This window comes from Sycon ciliatum, chromosome 2 (genome assembly GCF_964019385.1).
Source record: "Sycon ciliatum chromosome 2, ocSycCili1.1, whole genome shotgun sequence".
Taxonomy (NCBI): domain Eukaryota; kingdom Metazoa; phylum Porifera; class Calcarea; order Leucosolenida; family Sycettidae; genus Sycon; species Sycon ciliatum.
In genome coordinates, this window is record NC_088644.1 from 3645053 (window position 1) to 3668168 (window position 23116).

The 23116-nt window shown below is 46.4% G+C and overlaps 1 protein-coding gene and 1 non-coding gene across 2 annotated transcripts in view; one reads left to right on the forward strand and one right to left on the reverse strand.

Annotated features, from left to right (window-relative positions):
* Window positions 1-1629: 1629 nt before the first annotated feature.
* LOC135808291 (uncharacterized) overlaps window positions 1630-23116 on the forward strand; it is a 42848-nt gene continuing 21361 nt past the window's right edge. The window contains exons 1-16 of the mRNA XM_065321460.1: window positions 1630-2057; window positions 5709-5785; window positions 6404-6476; window positions 7426-7554; window positions 7744-7898; window positions 8471-8626; window positions 14998-15087; window positions 16116-16239; window positions 16714-16811; window positions 17069-17176; window positions 17803-17887; window positions 18913-18980; window positions 19288-19383; window positions 19900-20016; window positions 21526-21598; window positions 22677-22799. Of these exons, the coding sequence (XP_065177532.1) occupies window positions 1952-2057; window positions 5709-5785; window positions 6404-6476; window positions 7426-7554; window positions 7744-7898; window positions 8471-8626; window positions 14998-15087; window positions 16116-16239; window positions 16714-16811; window positions 17069-17176; window positions 17803-17887; window positions 18913-18980; window positions 19288-19383; window positions 19900-20016; window positions 21526-21598; window positions 22677-22799 (1678 nt within the window). The 5' untranslated portion in view covers window positions 1630-1951. The remainder of the gene's footprint in view (window positions 2058-5708; window positions 5786-6403; window positions 6477-7425; window positions 7555-7743; window positions 7899-8470; window positions 8627-14997; window positions 15088-16115; window positions 16240-16713; window positions 16812-17068; window positions 17177-17802; window positions 17888-18912; window positions 18981-19287; window positions 19384-19899; window positions 20017-21525; window positions 21599-22676; window positions 22800-23116) is intronic.
* On the reverse strand, window positions 20310-20381 carry Trnae-cuc (transfer RNA glutamic acid (anticodon CUC)). Its single transcript has one exon. It is a non-coding gene; the product is annotated as a tRNA-Glu (tRNA).

Below are 23116 nucleotides of genomic sequence, written 5' to 3' on the forward strand. Positions count from 1 at the left end.
ATAATACCATACTACTTACTCCCAGTGCTGCTCAATGAAATCCAGTCGCATCACTGAAGTTTGCGCCTGGCATCATTCCCCAGCCCAGTGTTCACAGGTCTAGGGCTGCGCAACACCCGGCGCGTACTTGAGTGACGACGTGACTGGATTTCATTGAGCAGCACTGTACTACATGTACTGTAGTAAGGGCGCGTTCAGACTACCGTGAATCCCGTCAAACCGTGAATGCCGATAAACCGTGAAGGACATTCACACTACCGATAACAAACTAACGTTACCGTGAAGTTTTATCGGTAGTCTAAGGGCGCGTTCAGACTACCGTGAATCCCGTCAAACCGTGAATGCCGATAAACCGTGAAGGACATTCGCACTACCGATAACAAACTAACGTTACCGTGAAGTTTTATCGGTAGTCTAAGGGCGCGTTCAGACTACCGTGAATCCCGTCAAACCGTGAATGCCGATAAACCGTGAAGGACATTCACACTACCGATAACAAACTAACGTTACCGTGAAGTTTTATCTAGGGGTGAAACGGTTCCATGTTTTTCATGTTCGGGTACCCGAATGCCAGCATAGTTTCCCACGGTTCGGGTATCGGTTCCATGCACTCTTTTCTCCAGACCGACCAAATGCGTCCGTGACAATTATTTTCAAGGTAGAAACCATTTTTACGAGCAAGAACGAGACATCGGAGAGTCCATGTGCGAAGGAGGTACGCTCGTAGTGACCAGGATCGATAGGAGAACCCTTTGGAAGGGCGGTGATCATAAGGTAAGACATTTAAAAATCTTGAGTAGACTTGGCGTGTACATGTATTTGTACGAGAAGGAGATTTTCGAGTTTCGGTTCGAAATTTGACGGAACGGGTACCCGATTCTTTTCAGCTGGCGGTTCCAAAACCGGTTCCTTACCCGAACCGTTTCACCCCTAGTTTTATCGGTAATCTAAGGGCGCGTTCAGACTACCGTGAATCCCGTCAAACCGTGAATGCCGATAAACCGTGAAGGACATTCACACTACCGATAACAAACTAACGTTACCGTGAAGTTTTCAGCTCTCACCGCGGCACTGACAAGGGATTTTCCTTTTTTTCCCAGCGCGCATGCAGCCTGAGCACTTTTTTTACTGCCGGTAAAAGTTTACTGCCGCAGCAGCCGCGGCAGTAAAACTTTTCCACCGGTAACGTGCCAGTAACGTCACGTGATCAAATCACCTTGGCGACTTTCCCAATCGGTCACTTTTTATCGGTAGTCTGAACGCGCCCTAACCAGAAACAGACTGTCAGGGTTGGCAAGCGCAAGACTCGACCTCGTGAATACAGCACTCGGCACTGCAGTCGTGTACTATGATGTACACTGTACTGTACTGTTTGTAGTCCGGTCCGTCGGTCGATAATGGAGTTGCTATCAATGCGCGCATGCGATGCTCGATGTGCGGCTCTCTCATCACTCTCGCCCAGTCCCACTACGTAGATCCACCGCGCTAGTGCACTGCACGAAGTACTACCGGTAATATCATGATTATGTTGTAGTGACTGCCAGAACGTCGTTTGCATAATAGACTCTACGTAGACCTATCATGCCTGTCACGTTCAAATCAAAACAACAAAAGACCGCCTACATTTTTAGATTTGTGCATTCAGTGTCAAATTGTCAATCACACATTTTTTATCCGTTTGCTGACTGATTTTGGAAGAAGACAAAATAGTCCTGGAGCTCAAAGAAGAGGCACCCGGCATCACTTTGGCCTTGCCACTGATTCAGGGTCATGTTGGATTGGGATAAATGTAAAGTCCGTTGCCTCACTAGCGGAAGCCATGTGAGCTGCTAGGCCTAGGGTTGGCGTTGCGCTTGTTGCGAACACCTCGAGTACGTCGTTGAGTAATCTGTTCGAGTAGGTTTGCGAGGCGAGCTGAGTCGCATTGTCCGTGGATATAGCAGGTCCGGAAATGGAGGAGATTGTCGGAAAATGTACTGGTGTGCCCACCAGCCGGTGGTTCCGGTTGGGTCCGTCCTGTGTCGGGCTCTACTGGCTGCTAGCACTTGCTTTGCACGGTAAGTTTTAGACAACAGTTCCCCTTGGTCTTGTTATTATTTTTTCATTGAAACAAAACCGTAGTGTTCCTGTGGCGGTACTCACTCCACCTCTGTGTCTGTCTGTCTGTCTGTCATTTTTTTCTCACTCTACTGCCTGCACGAAATCTGCTTTGTTGATCTACGTGCAGTGTTAGTTGTGGAGCCTACGGTTTAGAGGGGAACATGAACACATACATGTACATGTAATTAAGTATTTGGAAACTTTAAAGCAGTCTCGGTCCATAACGGATAGTGGGGTATTTCATCCAGGAGGCGATGGAAACATTAAAACAAATCTCTGATGTCGTATTGTGAACAGGGTGACCGCACGACATAATGGAGAAAAGCGTTCATGTAGCATTGTAGGTTCCATTTGAGGTTGTATGTTTCACTGCCCAATGTTGCTACAATTGTAGAATAGTTCCGAAGATCGGAAGTGAGATTACTTCTTGTCCATGCGGCGCGGGACAGACCTATCTGCTTCTGTTTAGCCCAATGCACACACTTAGTCAATTGCAGCAGCACTACACGTCTTGTTGGGAGAATGAGGAAGCCCGAAACCCCGTGATACAACAGAAATCATGAGTCACAGAATGACGGTAGAAAGTTAGAAACCAAGTTTGTTGTCACGTACAACGTCAGAAATGCCCTAGATAATTTCAAGACAAAGTACTGTGACAGCTGCACACATGCCCTTGCTTGTGCTTGGTATATAACTATGTTGTTACAATTACATACATACTTAGTTTTCACACTACTTGAGTGCCTTGTCATGGGACAAGCTTCACACACGTACACAACATCAGTGCAATCATGTGATCCATCAAGGGGAATGGTAGTGTGCATGACTAAGTATCGGTCACCACAATCATAGTTCAAGTGCATACCAGAGTACTAACATTACAACTTACTATGTGCCGCACACATTCCAGCCGGTATGGGTCGACCTAGTTCAAGTACACCTGGAAAGTGGGGATACCTTTCCCTCTGTGCCGGGACAGGCTGGGTCTACTACCGTCGATCTAGACTAGGGTGCACAGTATTGTGGTCCTATGGCTAGTATGCATATATGGAGTATGAATTGCTAGCTTCTACAACTTACAAGACTAGTCTGGAGCTGCTCTTGTTTGTTTGAATTACAAGTGAGTCACTTGAGTCAGAAGTGGTCTGCCTAACAATGATAGAGTGTGCATGAATGTGGGTCCGGATACATCTCTAAGTGTGTTGTGAGAGTATTATTTAAAATTTTTGTTTATAATAGATGCTGCTGCTGCTGCTGCTGCTGCTGTACATAGGGCAGTCATGATGCATTCAGGATGTGACCTACTGGTAGGTGCTTGGTACCTTCTAAGCACTATGAGAGATACTTCTTGAATGTGAAGTAGTAACATATCCACTGCCAGTACAACTAGCTACTCACTTGAATGTGAAGTAGTAGTACCGTAAAGTACCGTTGATCCGCCCCCACGCCATGTCGCTTCCCAGCTGGGTTTCGGCAGGGGGCGGGAATTAGATCAAGGCTGTCAAGTGCAGTACGATGTACAACAACGTAGAGGATCAGATTCAATGTGCTGGATTGTGCACATTTTCATCCTGGATTGGCAAGTATTGTGTACAGCAGTGCATGCGTCGGTTCAACATCGTATTTCGTTGTATACGCCGAAGTCGCTTCACAGGTGGAAAATCGACAGGGGGCGGGAATTAGACTTAGAGGGGGCAGATCAACGGTACCGTGATGAGTACAAGTTGGCAAGAGACAGAGAGAGATGGAGAGGGAGAGGGATATTGGGGGGGGGGGGGGGGGGGCGTGTCTGGATACGGGCGGCTGAGGTGTGAGTTTTATATTGTGGTGTATATGTGAATGCTAATAGCACAAAGGTACAACTAATGGAAAATTTGATTCCTATAGTGGAATTGTTGGAAGTTACATAAATCTTGGTATTTGGATGAAAATTTAACATGGTTGTAATTTCAAGGAGCATTTCAGAAAAGTTCAACAAGTTGTTTCCCACCATGTTTAACAGTTACTCTGCCTTTTTGTACCAGTAGATGATCTATGGTTACCTAGCAAAATACCCCCCCCCCCCCCCCCCCCCCAGCCCCTGAACCCCAGCTCAAATTCACAAACCACTCATCACAACCACTAGCCACCCATCCATGTTACTCAGTTCCAGGCAGGTACAGCCCGGCCTATAAGTGTAATTTCTTCTACGGGCATATCCGATCCGCTGCAGTACCGTGACAAAGAGAGGACCATTGGCTTGACTTGTGGAATTAAAATTGGTTGTTCATGACAGTGGATCGGAGTAGTGTCAGTCCTCAACGCCATTGTTATGTCCTTGCAACAAGTTCAAAAACTATATTCAATAGCTGTTTGAGCAGCTTGGCGAAAAAAACATTGCCATTATCGGCAAACGTCCATTGCAATGAGCTACGCAAGACATCCATCTATGTCAACACAGTCACCTATGCTGGCACGGATGGACGGGTAGACTTCGTTAAAGTGCTCCGGCATTGTGGCATCCACTTGCTCCCGGCTAGGCCACCAGTTCACCGTCCGGAGTTTCTTATCAAGAAATAATATCCATGTCGACGCTGTCCGTGAGACTGACTGTTGAGACGTCGATATTAAACTGCTGCGCCAAATCTGCATATGGGGGTCCTGCCTCAGCTTCATCAGTGTCATAAGAAGCTCATCCTTGGCGGATAGTGTACGGCAATGTCTGCGTGTAATGCCACGTCATGTCTTTGCCCCGTGCCAGTAAACAAAGGTATCAACACAATCCTCAACAAAAGAGTACAGCTCACAGAATGACAACGCATTAGGAAGTCCAGTGTAAAAGCAAACCGGTGAGTCAATGAGATGGTATGTTAAAATATTGGCGTGGCGCAGCTGTGCATTCTGCGACTCCACTTCTCCCAGTCGCGATACTAACTGGTGTGCCCACACCTCCATTTCTGAGAGTTTTTTCTCCGGAGGTTCTCGGTGGTTTCTCCCGCAGCATCCTGCTCTCCAGCATCGTCTACAGCTGGAGATGGTGGGTCTGCCTCGGCAGAAAAATACACAGGCACAGGTGTAGGTTTTCTTGCGCTTTTTCGGCGACTGGGCGAGACGCACAGTAGGTGGTTTGCTAATGGATTCTTCCTTCCGAAAGGAGACTTGAACACAGAAGGAATATCAGTCCTTCCCTTGCGCTTGCCTCCTTCGAAGTGGTGAGCACTGCACACACGGGTGTGCACATTGATGCGAAGAGAATCTGTTATCATGGCACCGAGTCATTTCTTGAGCAAGGACCTATTTTTCAGAGGCAAGCAATAAAACGAAATGCCTTCGCTGTCTTTCTTGCCGGCTTTGTGATGGCAACCAAACACAGCACAGGTTTTCCTGGCGGAACTCAGACAGGGACACTGGAACTCAGAAACTGCATTGGATGGGAAAGGAAACAACTGCCGACAACAAAAACTGAAAACCTCAAAGCAAAGGAAGCCCAAAAAACAGGCGGGTGGCTAGCACGAGCAGCAATGCCACCCAAAAAGCCACTTCAGCCAATAACGTCATGGTCCTAAACGTCCTATTGACTTTCTTGACCATTGTGCTATGATCACTGTGTGCTTCATATCGATATGCAGGCATCGGGCTATCCTTCTCACGGCCCATTCATGTTGGCTACTTTGGAATGGAAGATAATCTACTCTCCAGGGAGTATGTAAGTGTTACTTTGAATAGAAGGAACAACATGTGGGTGTAATGGCTGTAACTTATTTGTTTGTGAAGTACTGCAGAGCTACAAGGCAAGAATTTGTAGCAGCAAAAACTACAAACTCCCAGCTCACAGCCACAAGCATCTGGATTGAAGATTTCACAAATCAGTGTTGTGTTTCCTAATCCTACTGAACTCATCATTCAGTTCAGTGTATTGGTTACCACTACTGAACTCATCATTCAGTTGTACAGTTGCTATTGGTTACCACTACTGTGGTACTTCACACTAGCATCTCTTCACTTGATTGCGTCAGGTTGCTTGTGCTTCACTTCATGGTAAAGCACGAACACTGGTTTGTGAGATATCTAGCTGAGAGATAGAAACTTGTAGTTTTTCAAACTGTGGAAAGGTAGCAATAGTTCACACCGAGTCACAATGGCAGCTACGAGTAAGGCTGATCTCTCTCCATCTTACTCTCAATCTCTCTCTCCATCTTACTCTCGATCTCTCGTTCCTTCTCTCTCCATCTCTCTCTCTCTCTCTCTCTCTCTCTCTCTCTCTCTCTCTCTCTCTCTCTCTCTCTCTCTCTCTCTCTCTCTCTCTCTCTCTCTCTCTCTCCAGTGGTCTGCATTTGGTGTTGCACTGACAGAAGCAAATAGAACTGCCCCTGATGGCGTCTCGTATTCATTCTCACGTGAGTTCTTCGCATTTCTGTCAGTTATTACGTAATTGTACTGTCCTTTTCATATTGGAGAATATTCCTATCTCCTCCTTCTGATTGATAAATATGGTGGTAAAGACACACCTGGCAATATGGCGGTAAACACACGCCTGCCCACACACGCTCTCTAGGCTGCAAAGTTCTGGCACAGAGCTCTCCTCACCACCACCACCATCAGTTCGTGCCTGGCGCCTGGTCGATGCATGGTTGGCGGTATCCAGCATAGCAGGCTGGTACATCAAGTAGCGCATGGCACATAGAAGATGACACAGCAACGACATAGCTCGATTGCGACGTACGTTTCGTCCCCGCTGGACTCATCAGGCAATCTTCTTCTTGGATGTCTTCATACGGAGCTTGACTCGGGAGAATTCTTCTGAATTTTTTTAATATTGGGTCTTGTCTGAATAACTAATGCTGGATGTCATCTTCAGTTTTCTGCAGAGGAAACTGATGATCGAGACTGCTTTCACTATTCCTTTTCTTTTTGTGTCTTTTTCTCTCTTTTTTCTCTCTCCCCCTCTCTCTCCCTCTCTCCCTCTCTCCCTCCTTCTCTCTCTCTCTCTCTCTCTCTCTCTCTCTCTCTCTCTCTCTCTCTCTCTCTCTCTCTCTCTCTCTCTCTCTCTCTCTCTCTCTCTCTCTCCTCTCTCTCTCTCTCTCTCTCTCTCTCTCTCTCTCTCTCTCTCTCTCTCTCTCTCTCTCTCTCTCTCTCTCTCTCTCTCTCTCTCCCTCTCTCCCTCTCTCTCTCTCTCTCTCTCTCTCTCTCTCTCTCTCTCTCTCTCTCTCTCTCTCTCTCTCTCTCTCTCTCTCTCTCTCCCTCTCTCTCTCTCCCTCTCTCTCTCTCTCTCTCTCTCTCTCTCTCTCTCTCTCTCTCTCTCTCTCTCCACATCTTTCTTGGCACTTGCTGTCTTCCTCTGTCAAGGTGTTTGGGCATCGTCAATCAACTCTACAAACTGCTCACTGAGCGCTGAGCAGCTAGTAAATGACAATGTGGAAGTGGTGGTATCAACTGCTAACAGCTATTGTACAGCGCAGGCATTACCTCTGTTTGGTGAGCATCAAGCCTAGATTTGATTAGCTTTGGTGGAGGCAAAATGGTTTATCCTGTGTTTCCGTCACATCTAGCTTGGCTGTGCCAACGCATGACATCATTAGTTCTAGATACTGCAAGTATATGCATCTGTAGGCAGAAGCCCATAGCATTTTCATTGCGTTGGAACATTATTTTCTGTTCATGTAGAAACTAATGGCATTGCAGTGTTAGCTGCCCTGGCATCGTCAAGTTCAGTCTTGTCTCGAGCGAACGATGGAGATTTCCTTTTTCAACTAGCACCATCAGATCAGGTGCAGGGCCGGGCTATTGCCGCTGTCATGGATTATTACAACTGGACTTCGGTGAGTAGTGCGATTAGTACTATGGTGTGTTTGTTGTCTCTATCTAGCTACACGCAGTGTTACTTGTGAAAATAATGTTGTTGAAGAGCCTGAAGTTTGTGCTACTATTCAGTATTATAGCCATTTTGTCTCGAAGGAAACCATTTTTAAGCAGTGTTAGATTTGTTGCTCTGAGGCAGCTAACAAACTATGTGCATGCTAAGGGACGTTTAATCCTATTCAAGCTCTGGTCAGTATGAAGCCTTCGCGGTTTAGCCATCTTGTGCATGTTAACATGTGTTTGTCGGGCGTTGGCATTTTATGTACTGCATTTTACCAGATGTAAGTCAGCCCCCCCCCCCCCCCCCCCTCCCCCTCCCAACACACACACACACACATACTTGGGGTGTTGATTTACCGGTGTGATAGTAGTCCCCTATTGTAAGTCAACTACCCCGTTTTCAGTTCGGGCTTCAGGTCATAACCGGTAGACAAAGACACTTCGTGGAGTGTCATTACAATGAACAGCACTGGGCAGTTCTTCAAGCAGTGTATAATCTGATGCACTTGGACTGCTCCCACTGTTCATGCAGATGAGTTCCATAGCAGTCAACTCCTTTGGCAGCAGTGACATCGTTACTGGAATACGAAACACAACAACAGGCAGCCAACTGGCGTTTGGTGTTGATCTTCACATCCCATCAAACGAAACAAATATCGAACTCAGTTTGGAGTCTGCCTTTTCCGAGGTACATCATGTTAACGATGTGTTCGTGTGATCTTTTTCTCTCGTAGGGATCGATCTGTTGATGGAGAAAGTGCCATTGCCGAAAGGCAATACTTATGTGGGATGGCCAGATGAAAGATCTGTAAAACAAGTCTTGACTCAGTTCACATGTCTTGCATTGTAGACTTTATAGAATGCCCAGATTTCTAAAGTGCTCAGCAACACAATAATGGAGCAATACCACATAGGCAGAAGAAAACAGTGACACTGGACCGGCTAAAATTATACTTTGAAGTAGTAGTAACGCTGCGTTTCACGCACATAGCAAGGCTAATCCTTGGACAACTGATACAATCAGTTGTCTCAGGACAAGTGCATGAAACGCAGCGTTACAACTATAATTTAACCGGCTGTCACTGTTCTCTTCCGCCTTTGTAAAGTTACAACATAGATACGAACGGCAGTGCAGTGCCAGCGTACCTTGACAACTTACCATACATACTTTTAAGACTTCTTACTGTACTACGACAGTTTTGATTGGAGCCTATTGTATCTGTAATGTGTAGTTCATGTACAGAATCAACATGATTGTAACATGATTGTAACATGATTGTGGTGATGTAACTACTTCCTCCGTTAACAAAAACTTCGTGATGGATTTTGATAGATATGAAAACGCTTAGAACAGATCAAGAACAGTTTGTATCGATTGCAAATCACTGGACGAAGGTGATTCAGCCCATGTACAGCGTCTTTACAAGAGAAACTGTTGGCGGAATGAGCAGAGAGTTCAGTTTGCGTCGCTATCGCTCGATCCATTTTTGACCTGCGTCGCTGTCGTCATCTGCTGCACGCGAGTCATCATCTGCTGTACGCGAGTCGTCATCTCTCTCGAGTCGTTGTTCAGCCCGTTTCAGCCTTGCCTCGGCTTCTTTGATCACACTCCGCTGACCTTGATGTCGCCGTCGTTCAAGTAAGTTGGCTTTCAAGCTGCGTGATTCGCCGCAATGGCGATTACTCGTTTCCACCAGGGAGTCGTGAAAAATATTTTACGACTCCCTGGTTTCATCTTCGCTGTCCGAACTCCGCGAAACGAGGAGTAAAGGCACAGCTAAACTGATTCCATTTTCTCTAATGGATTCCGCCAGCACTGAACGGCAGAGGCTAGCAAGTCCAGTCGACTTTCTTTAGCCACGAGACTCGCATCGGACTGCGGACTTCTGAAAGAATGCATGGTCATCAGCATTCGAATCTGGGCTTTGCGCAGGTTGAACAAGATCTTGAGTTCAGAGTTATTTTCATTGAGCCGTGCGATCGGAGCAGCTCCTTGTTCACTCGCTCATTGTGTGGGCTCGCTGCTCCGTTTCATCGCTCTCTATCACTCTCCAACTTACTCAGTGCTAAAGTGACAGAGAGGCCAAGCAACGCAATATCCCCTCGGAGAAGTGGTATTTCAGTTTCGCTCGCCATGACTGTCATCACCTATGTTTCCACAGCGCAACCATCGATTCCGCTCGGCTTGTTGTGAAAGGTCGCTTTCCTTGCATCGTACTGTTACATGCAACCCAGGCACTACACAAGACCAAGACACACTTGTCAGATTGGGAAAAACTCAAGACTTGTATATCACTCGTTCAGAGCAAGACAAGACAACAAAACAACAGGCATGCGCATATGCATGCAGGAAACGTAAGTAATAAGATAACAACTTATGACGCGTTTGTACAACGCTTGCTCAGATATCACATCCCTCCACCATCAGATGGAAACGACCAGAATAACAGAAATACATAGACTGTGTCGTGGCAGCAAATAATCTGATAAGATGAACTACAGATCAAGGCGGACAGGAGCCTTTACAGAACGAGAAGAACTGCGCATAGACACGACAGGACTAGAACCACTAGACTGGTTAGGAGTAGATTCAGGAACAGATAAATCAGCATTCTCACGGATCTCATCATGTACAATTGAGCCAGGCAGTGACATAGACTCATTCGGCGGAACACTAGGTAGAGCAGTTGAAGACGGTAGAGCTGTGGTAGAAGGTAAAGCTCTGGAATATGGAAGCTGTGGTGCTGACGTAGCAGTTGAAGCATCTTGCACCGACTCAGCAGGAAGGCGTTTCTTCAGGTGGTCAGAGTGACGCTTCCAGACTCTGTTATCAACAAGACGAACCGTGAATGTTAGAGGACCAAGCTGTTCTTCCACGGTGCCAGCTATCCACTTCGGTGAGGAGTTGAAATTCATTGCCCAGACGGCATCACCACAATAGAACTGGTATGCATTCGCACCACCACGATCATGGGCAGTGCACTGTTTGTCCAAGACTTTCTTGCCGCTGTCCGGGAACACGAGATCCAGACGTGAGCGGGGACGATGTTCCTTCCAAAGTAGCTCAAACGGAGAACGACCCGTTGTTGACTGCGGCGTCATTCTGTATTGGAACAGGAACCTGGCAAGGCGGGTTTCCGAATCAGGGCCAGACATCTTGGCCAAGCCAGACTTCACCGTCTGTACTGCGCGCTCGGCTAAGCCATTACTAGACGGATGATATGGTGAAACGAGAGTGTGACGTATGCCATTAGATGAGCAAAACTCACGAAATTCACTACTTGCAAAAGCAGGGCCATTGTCAGAAACAATATTATAAGGTAAGCCAAGCAGAGCAAATGTCTGCTCCAGCTTGCGAATTGCGACAGCAGCAGATGAGCCAGAGCAAACATGTGCTTCAATAAATTTACTATGACTATCGACAATAATGAAGAGCATCTTACCAGCGATGGGTCCAGCAAAGTCGACATGGACACGTAACCCAGGCTTACCAGGCCATTCCCTTGGGTGGACTTGCTGGCGATGCGGCGACTTGGTGACGGTCTGGCACTGCGTGCAACCACGGACGGTCTGTTCGATTTCTGCATCGAGAGACGGCCACCAGACATAGCTGCGTGCCAGGGCTTTCATTCTAGCGATACCGGGATGACCGGCGTGCAACTCGTCCAGCAATGGTGCACGACCCGGTGAAGGAATAACTACCCTGGAACCAATTAGGATACAGTTATTCAAGACAGACAGCTCACTACGACGACGGGAATATGGCTCTAATCCCTCTGGAATGTCTTGGGGCCAGCTCTCAGACACGAACTCTTATACTCATGCCAGGGACGGATCTTTGCTCGTCCAGCGAGCAACCGATGCAGACGTAACCGGTGTAGTGTTCAAGACGGATAGCGATAGTACAGCCTCGGCTGGCTGCGGCGGTTCCGGTACCAGCGCCGGATTGGGGAGGCGACTCAACCCATCAGCGCAACCGTTCTGTTTCCCAGGCTTGTACTCCAGAACAAATTCATAATTGGCTAGTTTGAGTGCCCATCGCTGAATACGACCACTAGACTGAACAGGAATGGGTCTATCAGGATCAAACAATCCCAGCAGTGGCTTATGATCTGTTTGTAGTGTAAAGTTGCGACCGAAGATGTACTTGTGGAACTTGGAGACGCCAAATACCATTGCCAAGGCCTCACGGTCAAGCTGCGAGTAATTCTTCTCACAAGACGACAGCGTTCTAGATGCAAAGGCTACTGGCCGATCAGACCCATCTGGCAGAACATGCGACAGAACTGCGCCAACACCATACGGGGAAGCGTCACAGGACACGACAATAGGTAAACTAGGATCATAATGAATACGTATCGGCTCAGAAAGCAGCAGAGACTTGCCTGTATCAAACGCTTTCTGGTGACTATCAGACCAACACCACGACTTTGATGATAACAATTCATACAATGGAGCTAACACTGAGCTTAGATTCTCGATGAACTTGTGGTGATAGTTTATGAGTCCCAGAAAGCTTCTCAGTTCAGGGACATTCTTGGGCTGTGGGGCCTTCACAAGGTCATCCACTTTCTCAGCCGACGGCCTAATGCCGACTGAATCAATAACATGGCCCAGGAACTCAATAGACTGCTGAGCCACGAGACACTTCTCACGATTCAACCTGAGACCCGCGGACGCTAGACGATCCAGGACCAGCCTCAGATTCTCATCATGCTCCGCACGAGTCTTTCCAGAAACAACAATGTCGTCGAGATACACTACGACAAAGGACAGACCTGCTAACAATTGTTCCATCGTGCGCTGAAATATTGCCGGGGCCGCCGACACGCCAAAGGGTAGGCGGTTGTAGACGAACAATCCTTTGGAGGTGTTGATTGTCGTCAGCAGCTTAGACTCGTCGTCGAGCAACAGTTGTTGATAAGCATGTTTCAGGTCAAGCTTGGAGAAGAATGCGCCTTGCGATAACTTCTGATACAAGTCGTCGATGTTGGGCAAGGGGTACTTGTCTACTCTTGCCGACTGGTTGATAGTGCATTTATAATCGCCACAGATTCGTATGCTACCGTTCCGCTTGAGAACGGGTACGATTGGAGCTGCGGGAACTCTGACAATATCGAGTGCTCGCGTGACACGTTGAACACGAAGTTCCAATTCAACCTCAGCAGTGGCAACGCGTCTCGACCCAGGAGATTTGGTCCGTTTCCTTGGACAACGACGATCGACAATTCTGCTGATTTACGAGAAGCATGGGTCGCAGAAGCACTAAAGCGACCGACGACATTCAGAATTCCGCCGGAGTAAGTACGCAGCTTCGGCAGATCACTTGTGTCGAGCGACAAATTGACCTTGGATGCCAGCCGATGAAATTCGTTTTCAGACATCACCGTCACGGCTGCACCCGTGTCGATTTCAAACACGACTGGCTGTTTACATAACTGGAGGGTACAACAGTACGGGTCCACGCGGTCCTTGTCACTCTTCGTGCGGTACAACGAATAGTACTCGTCCAGGCCGCTGCTGTACGGACTTGCAGTTGTAGGACCGGATGCAACACTCGCACCAGTACCAGCACTATGACTTGGAGCAGGAGCAGGGTCGACTGGCGACGTTCCATGTACTTCTTGAGACTGGCCAACCATGTGTACACTGCCACCAGTGCTGGACTGCTGTGAACGGCAAACTTTGGCGAAGTGGTTTGGCTTCCTACACTTCCGGCACGACTTGCCCCAAGCTGGGCATGACTCGCGCTTCTCGTGCCACTGGTCTCCACATCCACCGCATTTACGTGACTGGCCACGCGATGACTGCACACATCCACCCCGTCCAGCTTGCCTGTGACTCTGGTCTCGGTGGTGCACGGCATTGACAAGCATACTACTACTCCCGGTATAACCGGTACCAGACGAAGTAGAAGTGGTTGAGGACATTCCTTCCGACTGGGACTGGGCGTCCTCCCAAATTCTGCACATTTCCAACGCTCGTGGCAGAGTCAGGGCTGGTTCTGACAGGAGCTTCTTCTTCAGCTCACTGCTGTCGACTGTGGCTACGATCTGGTCACGTATAGCTTCCGCAGTTTGTCCTTCATTCTCGAAAGAACAAAGCCGAGCTTGCTGCCGAAGCTTGGTGCAGTACTGCACTGTGGACTCTCCCTGCCGGCGAGTGAGTTGACGGAAGACGTGCCTCTCATACGTAGGGTTTGCAGGAGCACCGAAATGAGCTTGCAAGGTACGCTTGCACTTGAGGAACTCATTGTCATTCTGTGTTCTCTGATCTGGTGGAAGGCTGTCATCTGGGTCGGATAGGTCCTCGAATAAATCCTGAACTTCTAGACCCGCGAAGTGCAAGAGCAGTGCTTTTGAACGCTTCTTGTTCGTAATGTCCTTTCCCGTCAGATAATAGTCAAAGGCTCGAACCCATTTTGTCCACCTCAGAGCCACTTGAGATGGGGGTCCGGACGTGTCGAATGGTGGAAGACGGTCACGATCTCCCTCCATCGCGCAGGACGTTGTCTTCGTCGCCAAATTGTTACATGCAACCCAGGCACTACACAAGACCAAGACACACTTGTCAGATTGGGAAAAACTCAAGACTTGTATATCACTCGTTCAGAGCAAGACAAGACAACAAAACAACAGGCATGCGCATATGCATGCAGGAAACGTAAGTAATAAGATAACAACTTATGACGCGTTTGTACAACGCTTGCTCAGATATCACACGTACCTCTGTCATGGCATGCCAGGGAAGGCCAAGAAAGTGATTGCGACTCATTTCACGGCAGTTTGTGCCCAAATCAGCCCCTCAAAATTCCATCACGAAGTTTTTGTTAACGGAGGAAGTATTATTTGGAAGTAGTTTTGCCCAATTTCTTCGGCAGTAAGTTTGAAGGATTACGCTATTGGGCTAAATGGGAATTACCAGGCACAGCACCAGAATAGTATGAAGACAGCGTGTGGAGGCCAGTTGCTACTGCTCACACTCTCAGCTTCATTCCAGGCTAGTGTGCGAAAAAATGTGATGTGATTGATGCTGTTATGGTGCTTCTTACACATCTAGGTATATGGCATCGGCACTGGCATTAACCTTCTGGACGTCAGCGATGTTCCCAACAGCAACATTGCTTTCACTGCTATATTTCGGGAGCCGGTAAGACACTATAGCAGACAGAGTTTGGTTTTGGTGCTGTATGATAAGTTCCATGCTTTGTATTGCGTGACTGTACTGGTGCGTATGCTCATCTCCAGGGCGGGCACCAGGCAGTATGCCATTGTAAAGTCATTGTTGTGTATTTTGCATAACTAGACTGTGGATTTTTTCTGCTATGTCGATCCCTGACTCTCTACAATATACATATATCACCTAGTGCCAGTACTAGCATTAGTCATACTCAGAACCTTTATTTGAAAGAATAGGAAGGTAAAACAACAGAAAATTGAAATGAAAAGCTATGTAGAAGCAAATTTCAAGTCAATAATCAAGGAAACTACCGAGGTAGCAAGGTGAAACGAAAAATGTAATTTCAATCTTGAGCCCTCAAAATACGTATCATACAGGAGAAGAGAGGACATTAGTGATGCAGTTCTATCAGAGAAACCTGGAAATATTGTGCGAGCTAAGCAAGAGGTCTACACTCGAGACAATGCACAGAATTCACGAAACACTTTGTGTAGGAAGGCACTCTGAAGCCACGCAAACAAGTGATACCGCAGCGAAGGAGTCAGAACGATAAGCAGTAGATTTTGACTTTATTTTGTTTGGATCATAAACAACAAGAACAACTTGTCGACCGTCTCCCCGGCAGATGAATGGATTTCGAAACTCATCTGATCCTAGTGCGCCCCCAAGATATCGGCAGCCCTCTGTTATGATGCTTATGCCTGTGCCAGCGAAGACACGATGAGCCTCATCTGCATGTATTTCTTTAAAACACATTCTGGTTTTGGACACATTCGGGTAGTGCCCATACTCTGGGCCAATTGCGTAGAGTTTTGAGCTGTCATTAGAAACACTGCTTACACTGCACTACTAGTACTAGTCATAGTTGAAATATCGAAAAACCTTAGCCCCATGCTGCACTTCTTCAGTTGTCACTAGTTTATTTGAACTATGCCTTTGTGCTTGTGTTGCATTCCTCTGTTTCTACTTCCCTGTCTTGTTTCCTTTGACGGTAACAGCGTGTCACTGGTGAAGGATGGCAATGGATAGCGTCGAGTCAGGCTGCAGTGGCATTGGGGCAGACACCCATTGGCAGCGGGGTGCGTCTGTACACGCAGGGAGCACTTGCCGTTGTTCCTAAATGTAAGAGATGCTGGTCACATCCTACCTCCGCGCTTTCTCTCTGTTTTAGCAACAATGGAGTTAATGACGAAAATTCTAATGTGCAGAAAGTTTAAAATAGTGTAAAGTCTAAAGAGGGTGGTTGCTAGGGTGGTTGCTAGGGTGGTTGCTAGGGTGGTTGCTATTTGGTGTTTTACTGTGTACGTGATCAAACAAACCACCTGGATATTATAATTATAGCACCACCTAAACACAGTGAAACCAGTGTTTGAACTCATTGACCATTGTGATAATTACTAGTGAGACTACCTCAGTGACCTGTCCTATCACTTTAGAGGATCCATGCCATGCTTGTACATGTACATGTTGATGTGTATTTCAAGACCACAGTCATGTTGATAAAGAGCAGTCTTCTCATCATGATGAGGTAGCTACTATACACAAATTCCCCTATAATATGGTTGCATTCTTTCCCCGGCCTATTCAATGTTGCAGATGCTGACTTATCGTCTGGCATTTGGCAAAACTTCACGCAGATACTTGCATCAGAGCATATGTTTGCCAGCGGCCTGGCAACATGTAGTATACTTCCGGTAAGACGATTTCAATGAAAGATCAATGGTGGTGGGATGTTAATTCGATGGTGAGGCTTTCACTGCTTGGTTTCTTCTCACTACCAGCATGCATGGTACTATTATGGTCATGCCCATTGCTGAAGAACAGGGGTTTCTTTTCTTTTGAATTCAGAAGTGATGTGCGCTTTCTCTGATTCCTGGATAATGTCCGCATCAATGTGTCCGATATGGTATGACTGTTCTTCGTCCTGATTGTGTGTTCTTCGTAACTGCAGGATTCGAGGATGATAAATCTGCCTTTCCGAGCACAGGTAGTCGATAGTGTCTTGCTGATACAGCAAGCTGTTGGCATGCAGCTTAGTGCGAATGCCACACAACTCCAGGTAACCCATGTTCTGTATATCACATGGTTGACGTATACTAGATGCTGGGTCACCGGGTGTTTTGAGAGTGTCACAAGATGCCCCAACACAACAAGCATCCCTTCTTTCTTTTTCGTTTTTACCTCAAACCCAACCTCATTAATGAAGTGCGATGGGAAAGAAGCAGGAGAGAGCAGAGACATGGTAGGGGCTACACAAGGTAGCTGGGTCGGTGGTGCAGACCAGAAAATACAAGCCGCGATGTTTCACTAGTTAGCCACTACTTCATGTTTGCCTGTGATGGTGCAGAGTGATTGGGCATTCATGCGACTGCCTCTCCAAAGTCCCGGGACAAGACATTGGGGCAATGGAAGCATGATCTTGGCTAACAGAGATGCAGACCGCAGCAGACAGATTCCATTCTAGCATCACCCAGCTTGCTTCGGTCTGTACTTTGCATTCTTGATTTGTCTTCCATTTTGTTTTTGTCATTCTGAATTGTCTTTACTCTTCATTACTATATTCATGAATTCGCACCTCACTCACAGCCACTGTACGTCATGAGTCCATGCATGAGTCACTGTGAAGTTAACATTCACGTTATCCTGTTTCTGGATATGCGCTCACTTGTTGTGCACTGCCTGTAGGCTGATGCAAGTGTACGCAGGCGTGCCATCCTCGATCAGCTCTTGAGAATCAACTCACCAGCACGTGGTATCATTGGTTCAGCAGGTAAAACCAGAACAACGCGGGTTTCTTTTCTGTGTAAAAAAAAACATGAATTTGTTTGTGCGGGGGATCCGAAAAATACCAACTCCACTGTACCAGAGGCCTTTGTCTTAGGAAACAAATGCATGGATGGGAACCTTTCACGCACAGACATGTAGATGATGTCACTGGAGGTATTCAAGGTGTTCTTCTTCCAATTGTTACAGGTGTCATTAATAGAATGTGAACATCAAAGCAGAAATTTGAGCATGTGTTGGACATAACTCTTTTGACCTAGCAAGAATGAACAGATCTGTTGGCAGCAGGATGATCTTGATCGATGCTTAGCCATTACTAGTGTACCTTCACTTGCTTATGATATTGTGTTGGCCAAACGCGAAATATGAATAAATAATAATAATACGGCTTGTACAATTCGTTTTCGCAAAGCTTCCCTTTCTTTACTTATCTTTGATATTAAATTTTATGACCCACCCAAGTTGGTGGTGTGCTGCTTTGCTGCTTCGAATTGTAGTTAGACCGCTTTGTCAAATAATCGTACTGGTCTCGTCATCGTCCAGTAACAATCGACATTCTTTGTTCCGTTGGGACTGTAGCTTTTGCTCGTTTTCGTTGCGCTTGCCTTCCCCTCTTTGGTCTTTCCATAACCTTGAACCTTCCAAGTTGGAAGGCTGTCGGTTAGCGCTACGGAGATGTGTTGAAGCTAGGTGTGAGGACGTCGAATGTCTCAGAACTCTGTCAGTTTTGTGCCTAGTTATTGCACTTTCTGACTGTATATAGTATCATGTTACAGTGATGGAGAGTTACTCTTAACTCGTATCCGTATGTCCTTTTCTCTTCTACAATAATAATAATAATAATAATAATAATAAACGCGACACATGGTCGCTAATTCAAATAATAATAATAATAATAATAAACAGGTCGCATCTTCCCTGAACCTGTTAGACAGGAGCAGAGTCGACGCAGCTGTCAACAGTGCTAATTCAAACCTGATATGTTATTGTGTTGTCTTCTGTATTGTCCAGGTCACCCTGTATACTTCACCAGTGATCGCATGCCGGCTGTGACAAACCAGGAAGTCGTCATCTTTGATGTAGGTCTCTTCTTATGCACAATGAGGTTTCTGAACATCCTTGTATTGATTCCTTTGGCTTTGATGGTGAATGTACGTCCCAGCGTAATGCCCAAATATGGATTGGTGTCGCAGCATTAAGTGTGTGTGTGTGTGTCTGTGTGTGTATGTGTGTGTGTGTGTGTGTGTGTGTGTGTGTGTGTCTGTGTGTGTGTGTGTGTGTGTGTGTGTGTGTGTGTGTGTGTGTGTGTGTGTGTGTGTGTGTGTGTGTGTGTGCGTGCCGTGGTGTTGCGTCTGTGTGTAAATTTGTGGTGAATCACTTCTGTAGAGTAACGTTTGGCTGTCAATTGGGTCCTGGACTGCCAGCTCCGGCTATGTTCCCAATCAGAACCAGACATTCGTCTGGCCTGGCTTCAGCTCACAGGTAAGAAATCAATTAAGACCGTCATCCCTGCTGTACTTCAATCTTCAGTTTGTAATGACCATTAGTAATAGGTTTTTCTTTTGACCTGACGAGACCACACGACGCTTGCAGACCACAGCACGAACAGTTCACCAGCCACACTCCACGAAAGCAAGTAGTATTACTCCTGACAAGTCTTGTTTCGTTCCATAAAGTTGATGGGGAACTCATCAGAGGAGAAGCAGTTGTTGAATGAAGGGGTTAAGCTGAATAATGCTACTTTATAGCATATATATTTTATTCTTCTTGTCAGGAGTAATACTACTTGCTTTCGTGGAGTGTGGCTGGTGAACTGTTCGTGCTGTGGTCTGCAAGCGTCGTGTGGTCTCGTCAGGTCAAATGAAAAACCTATTACTACTATTTGACGGACCTATTGAAGATGGCAACAAAGAATTGTAATGACCATTGTTGGTGTTTTAATCATGTCCGCAAAGCACCCAACTCCTGCGTTCTTCTTTCCTAATATCTCCTATCCAGATCCCAACAGAAATTGCGCCGGGATATCGTCCGCGGTTCAAGATTGGCTTCCTGTATTTGAGTATCGAGGGTAACGACTCATCCAACACACAGGACAATGCCCTGGGTAGAGAATACGTAAGGCTACAAATAATCTACAGGCATACCATTCCCGTGCATTTAGAGCCTTGTCTTGAATAAGGCTGATCTCGAATAATACCCCCCCCCCCCCCTCCCCCATTTGTTGATAGGTCGAAGTAATAAATCGATCTCTCCTGAATTAGAAGCCTCCAGGACCCTGACCTAAATACATAGAAGCCCGGTGTATTCTTTGTTAGTCTGATTCTCAGGGCACGGGTACGATATGCGTATATCTGCATGCAATAAGTATGGTTTGCGTATATCTGGGGAAAAAGGAAAAAAAAGATGTGTTCCCACACCGGGAATCGAACCCGGGCCGCGGCGGTGAGAGCGCCGAATCCTAACCACTAGACCATATGGGAGACATGGATATGCATATAATAGCCGAACACATGTACCTTTCCACAGTGTACTCTACTAAGTAGTATCAAGAGTCCATAAACAAGAGTATGCAACTGTGATCCCTTTTCTATGGGCCAGATGCGCGGCGCGCTGCCTTCATCACATCATTCAGCTGCAGTCCGCGCAATGCGGAAAATCAAACACCGCATTTTCCCTCTGGTTTGAAATGAACTTTCGTGCGGAACTGGAGTTCACGCGCCAGAATTTAGAGATCGCGTAGGTACTGGAACGAATCGAGCAAAAACGGATGGGCTCGTACGAGAAATTGTGAGTTTGAATGCATGCTTTCAGAGCGTGATGAAGGCAAGTTACGTAATGAAGGCAGCGCGCCGCGCACTGACCCATCACCACAGTTACATACTCTTGTTTATGCACTCTTGGTAGTAGTAGTAGTAGTAGTAGTAGTAGGCTTCTGTTTTCCATCGGAAGCCTCAACAGTGTTGAGCACAACTCTTAAGAGAGCCGATAACAGAGTAGAGGGGGTGGGTTGCGAAAGAATATAATAAAAAGGTCAAGATTGTGTGAGGGATTAATGGGAAGGCAAGAATTAATTTCTTTGCTGCCGAGGGACATAGCTCGTGCACATCTTCGTGTCGCATCCCTTCCTTATCATTGGAACTTTCCGCATCTGAGCCTTCCAAGTTGGAAGGTTGTTTGGGTTTGCGCTTCGTAGATGTGTTGAAGCTAGGTGTCAGGTCGTCAAATGTCTCAATATCCCTATCAGTTTTGTGCCTTGTAGCACTATCTGACTGTATATTATCTCGTTACCTTGGTGGACTTTTTTTAGAACACGGAGGCTCCCACTGCAGCCTATTCATATCCGTGATCATCAGTCACCACCACCACTATACAAAGGCCTTGGTGGACTGTTTGTCATAACTAGTAACTTATAGATCCTTACTCTTCACTAGTGTTGTAGATTCATATTTCATTTCTCACTCTAAATAGTTTAATATTAAAAGTGGTATGCATCCATGCTGGAATACTTTCGATTTCACTTTCCAAATCCGTAGTGGTTTGCTTTTCGTTTTAAATTTGTTCTTGTCAGTGCTACTGCTACTGCTGATGTTCTTGTTCTTGTTCTCGTTCTTGTGTATCTAATAGCTTTCGGCCTTCAATGTCAGTGTGCGCCACATAGAACAGAATACATCTGCACTAGTATTATTTGATCCCTATCGTAAGTACGGCGTACGTCACACTCGCGCATTCCAACAGCAATGGTCCACTTCCATCAAGCTCTGCTATCATTTCACACAGCCGGTTGCGTAATCTACTCTTAGTATTACTGATTAAGTTTGACTGGTTCCCTTGTACACACGGGCACATCACTTAAAACCAAAAATTACTGAAATGAACAAACCGTGAATAGGAGATGGTACGATTAGCCTAGGACTTTTTCTCTTGGCTTGGTTCCAATTCTGGTGGTGACAGTCAATTTTTTCTTCAGACTGCTCCCGTTTGCATCTTTTCCCTCAAAACCAATGAGTACAGTATTGTCAGGCGCCGAAGAACTGCAGGGGGGGGGGGGGGGTCAGGGTTCAAGCCTAGTCCGTTCTTATTTTTGCGACCACAGCAGTTTTGTTCTTGTTCGATGGTACAGTCTTACATGTACACTTATGCAGAGTTATACGTCTGAGTGTACATTATAGTGTATATTACGGTTTCCGTTCTAATCCGCATAAAATCCAGCCTACACTGTTCTCAAAAATTGGTGAAATTCTAGCCTGGCCGTTCTGGGCGCCCAACAGTACTGCACTGTTGCTAATCAGAACATACTTATTTATACACGATGTCATGTTGGCTTCAACAGTTGCTAAGGTCGTATGTATTACGTACATAGTGCACTGTATCAAGGAGAGCTAATAGGCCAAGTTAGTTGGATGGCTCTGGACCTCAACTCAAGTGCTATTGCCGTTAAATTTCACAGTTACATATCCAAGGGTTGTAAACGACTGGGGACCTGATAGCCTAGGTACTGTATGATTCTATGGAAGCCAACATGACTGGCATATAATTATTATGCAGGGTTCTCATAAGTTGTACTCTGCAGCCAATAGCCTGCGACATGCAGAGCATGATTGCTATATCCAGTGCGCTCTACTGCATTAGTAACCTCCTTTACTGAGTCTTCAGTGTTTGATTGATTATGCAGAAATCTTCGCGAAAGGTCCAAGTAATTGTAATTGTTGATAAACTTCAAGGAAAGTGAGATCTATGTGATGCTTTGTTTGTCCTTTTGCTCTATTGTCGCTCAGCTATGGCTGTGGATACTGATGAGGACTGTGCCGACGCAGCTCAGAAGCTGGCGGACATGGGTGTACATGTTGTGATTGGCGGTTACCGGTCAAACTGCTCCATTGCTGCAGCAACCGTTCTTGGTAAGCTAGAGGCCGTGTGTTAGTCAGGATTGAGCTGCCTTACAAGATCCGAATCAGAGTAACGTGCGAATCAAAAGCATTTTTCGTTCTAGGATGCGTGGGACTGAGATGTTTCTAGCAGGTCGAACAGGTATTGTGATGCAGGCTCAGTGAAAATACTCTTAGAAAAGCCAACTCCAGAGCAGTATGCCAGATCATGATGGACAACCTGATCAGTGTTCTGAAGTCTCATTGCACGTAGAGAATACTATGTGCATGTGTGCAGCCTACGATCTCTCTCTCTCTCTCTCTCTCTCTCTCTCTCTCTCTCTCTCTCT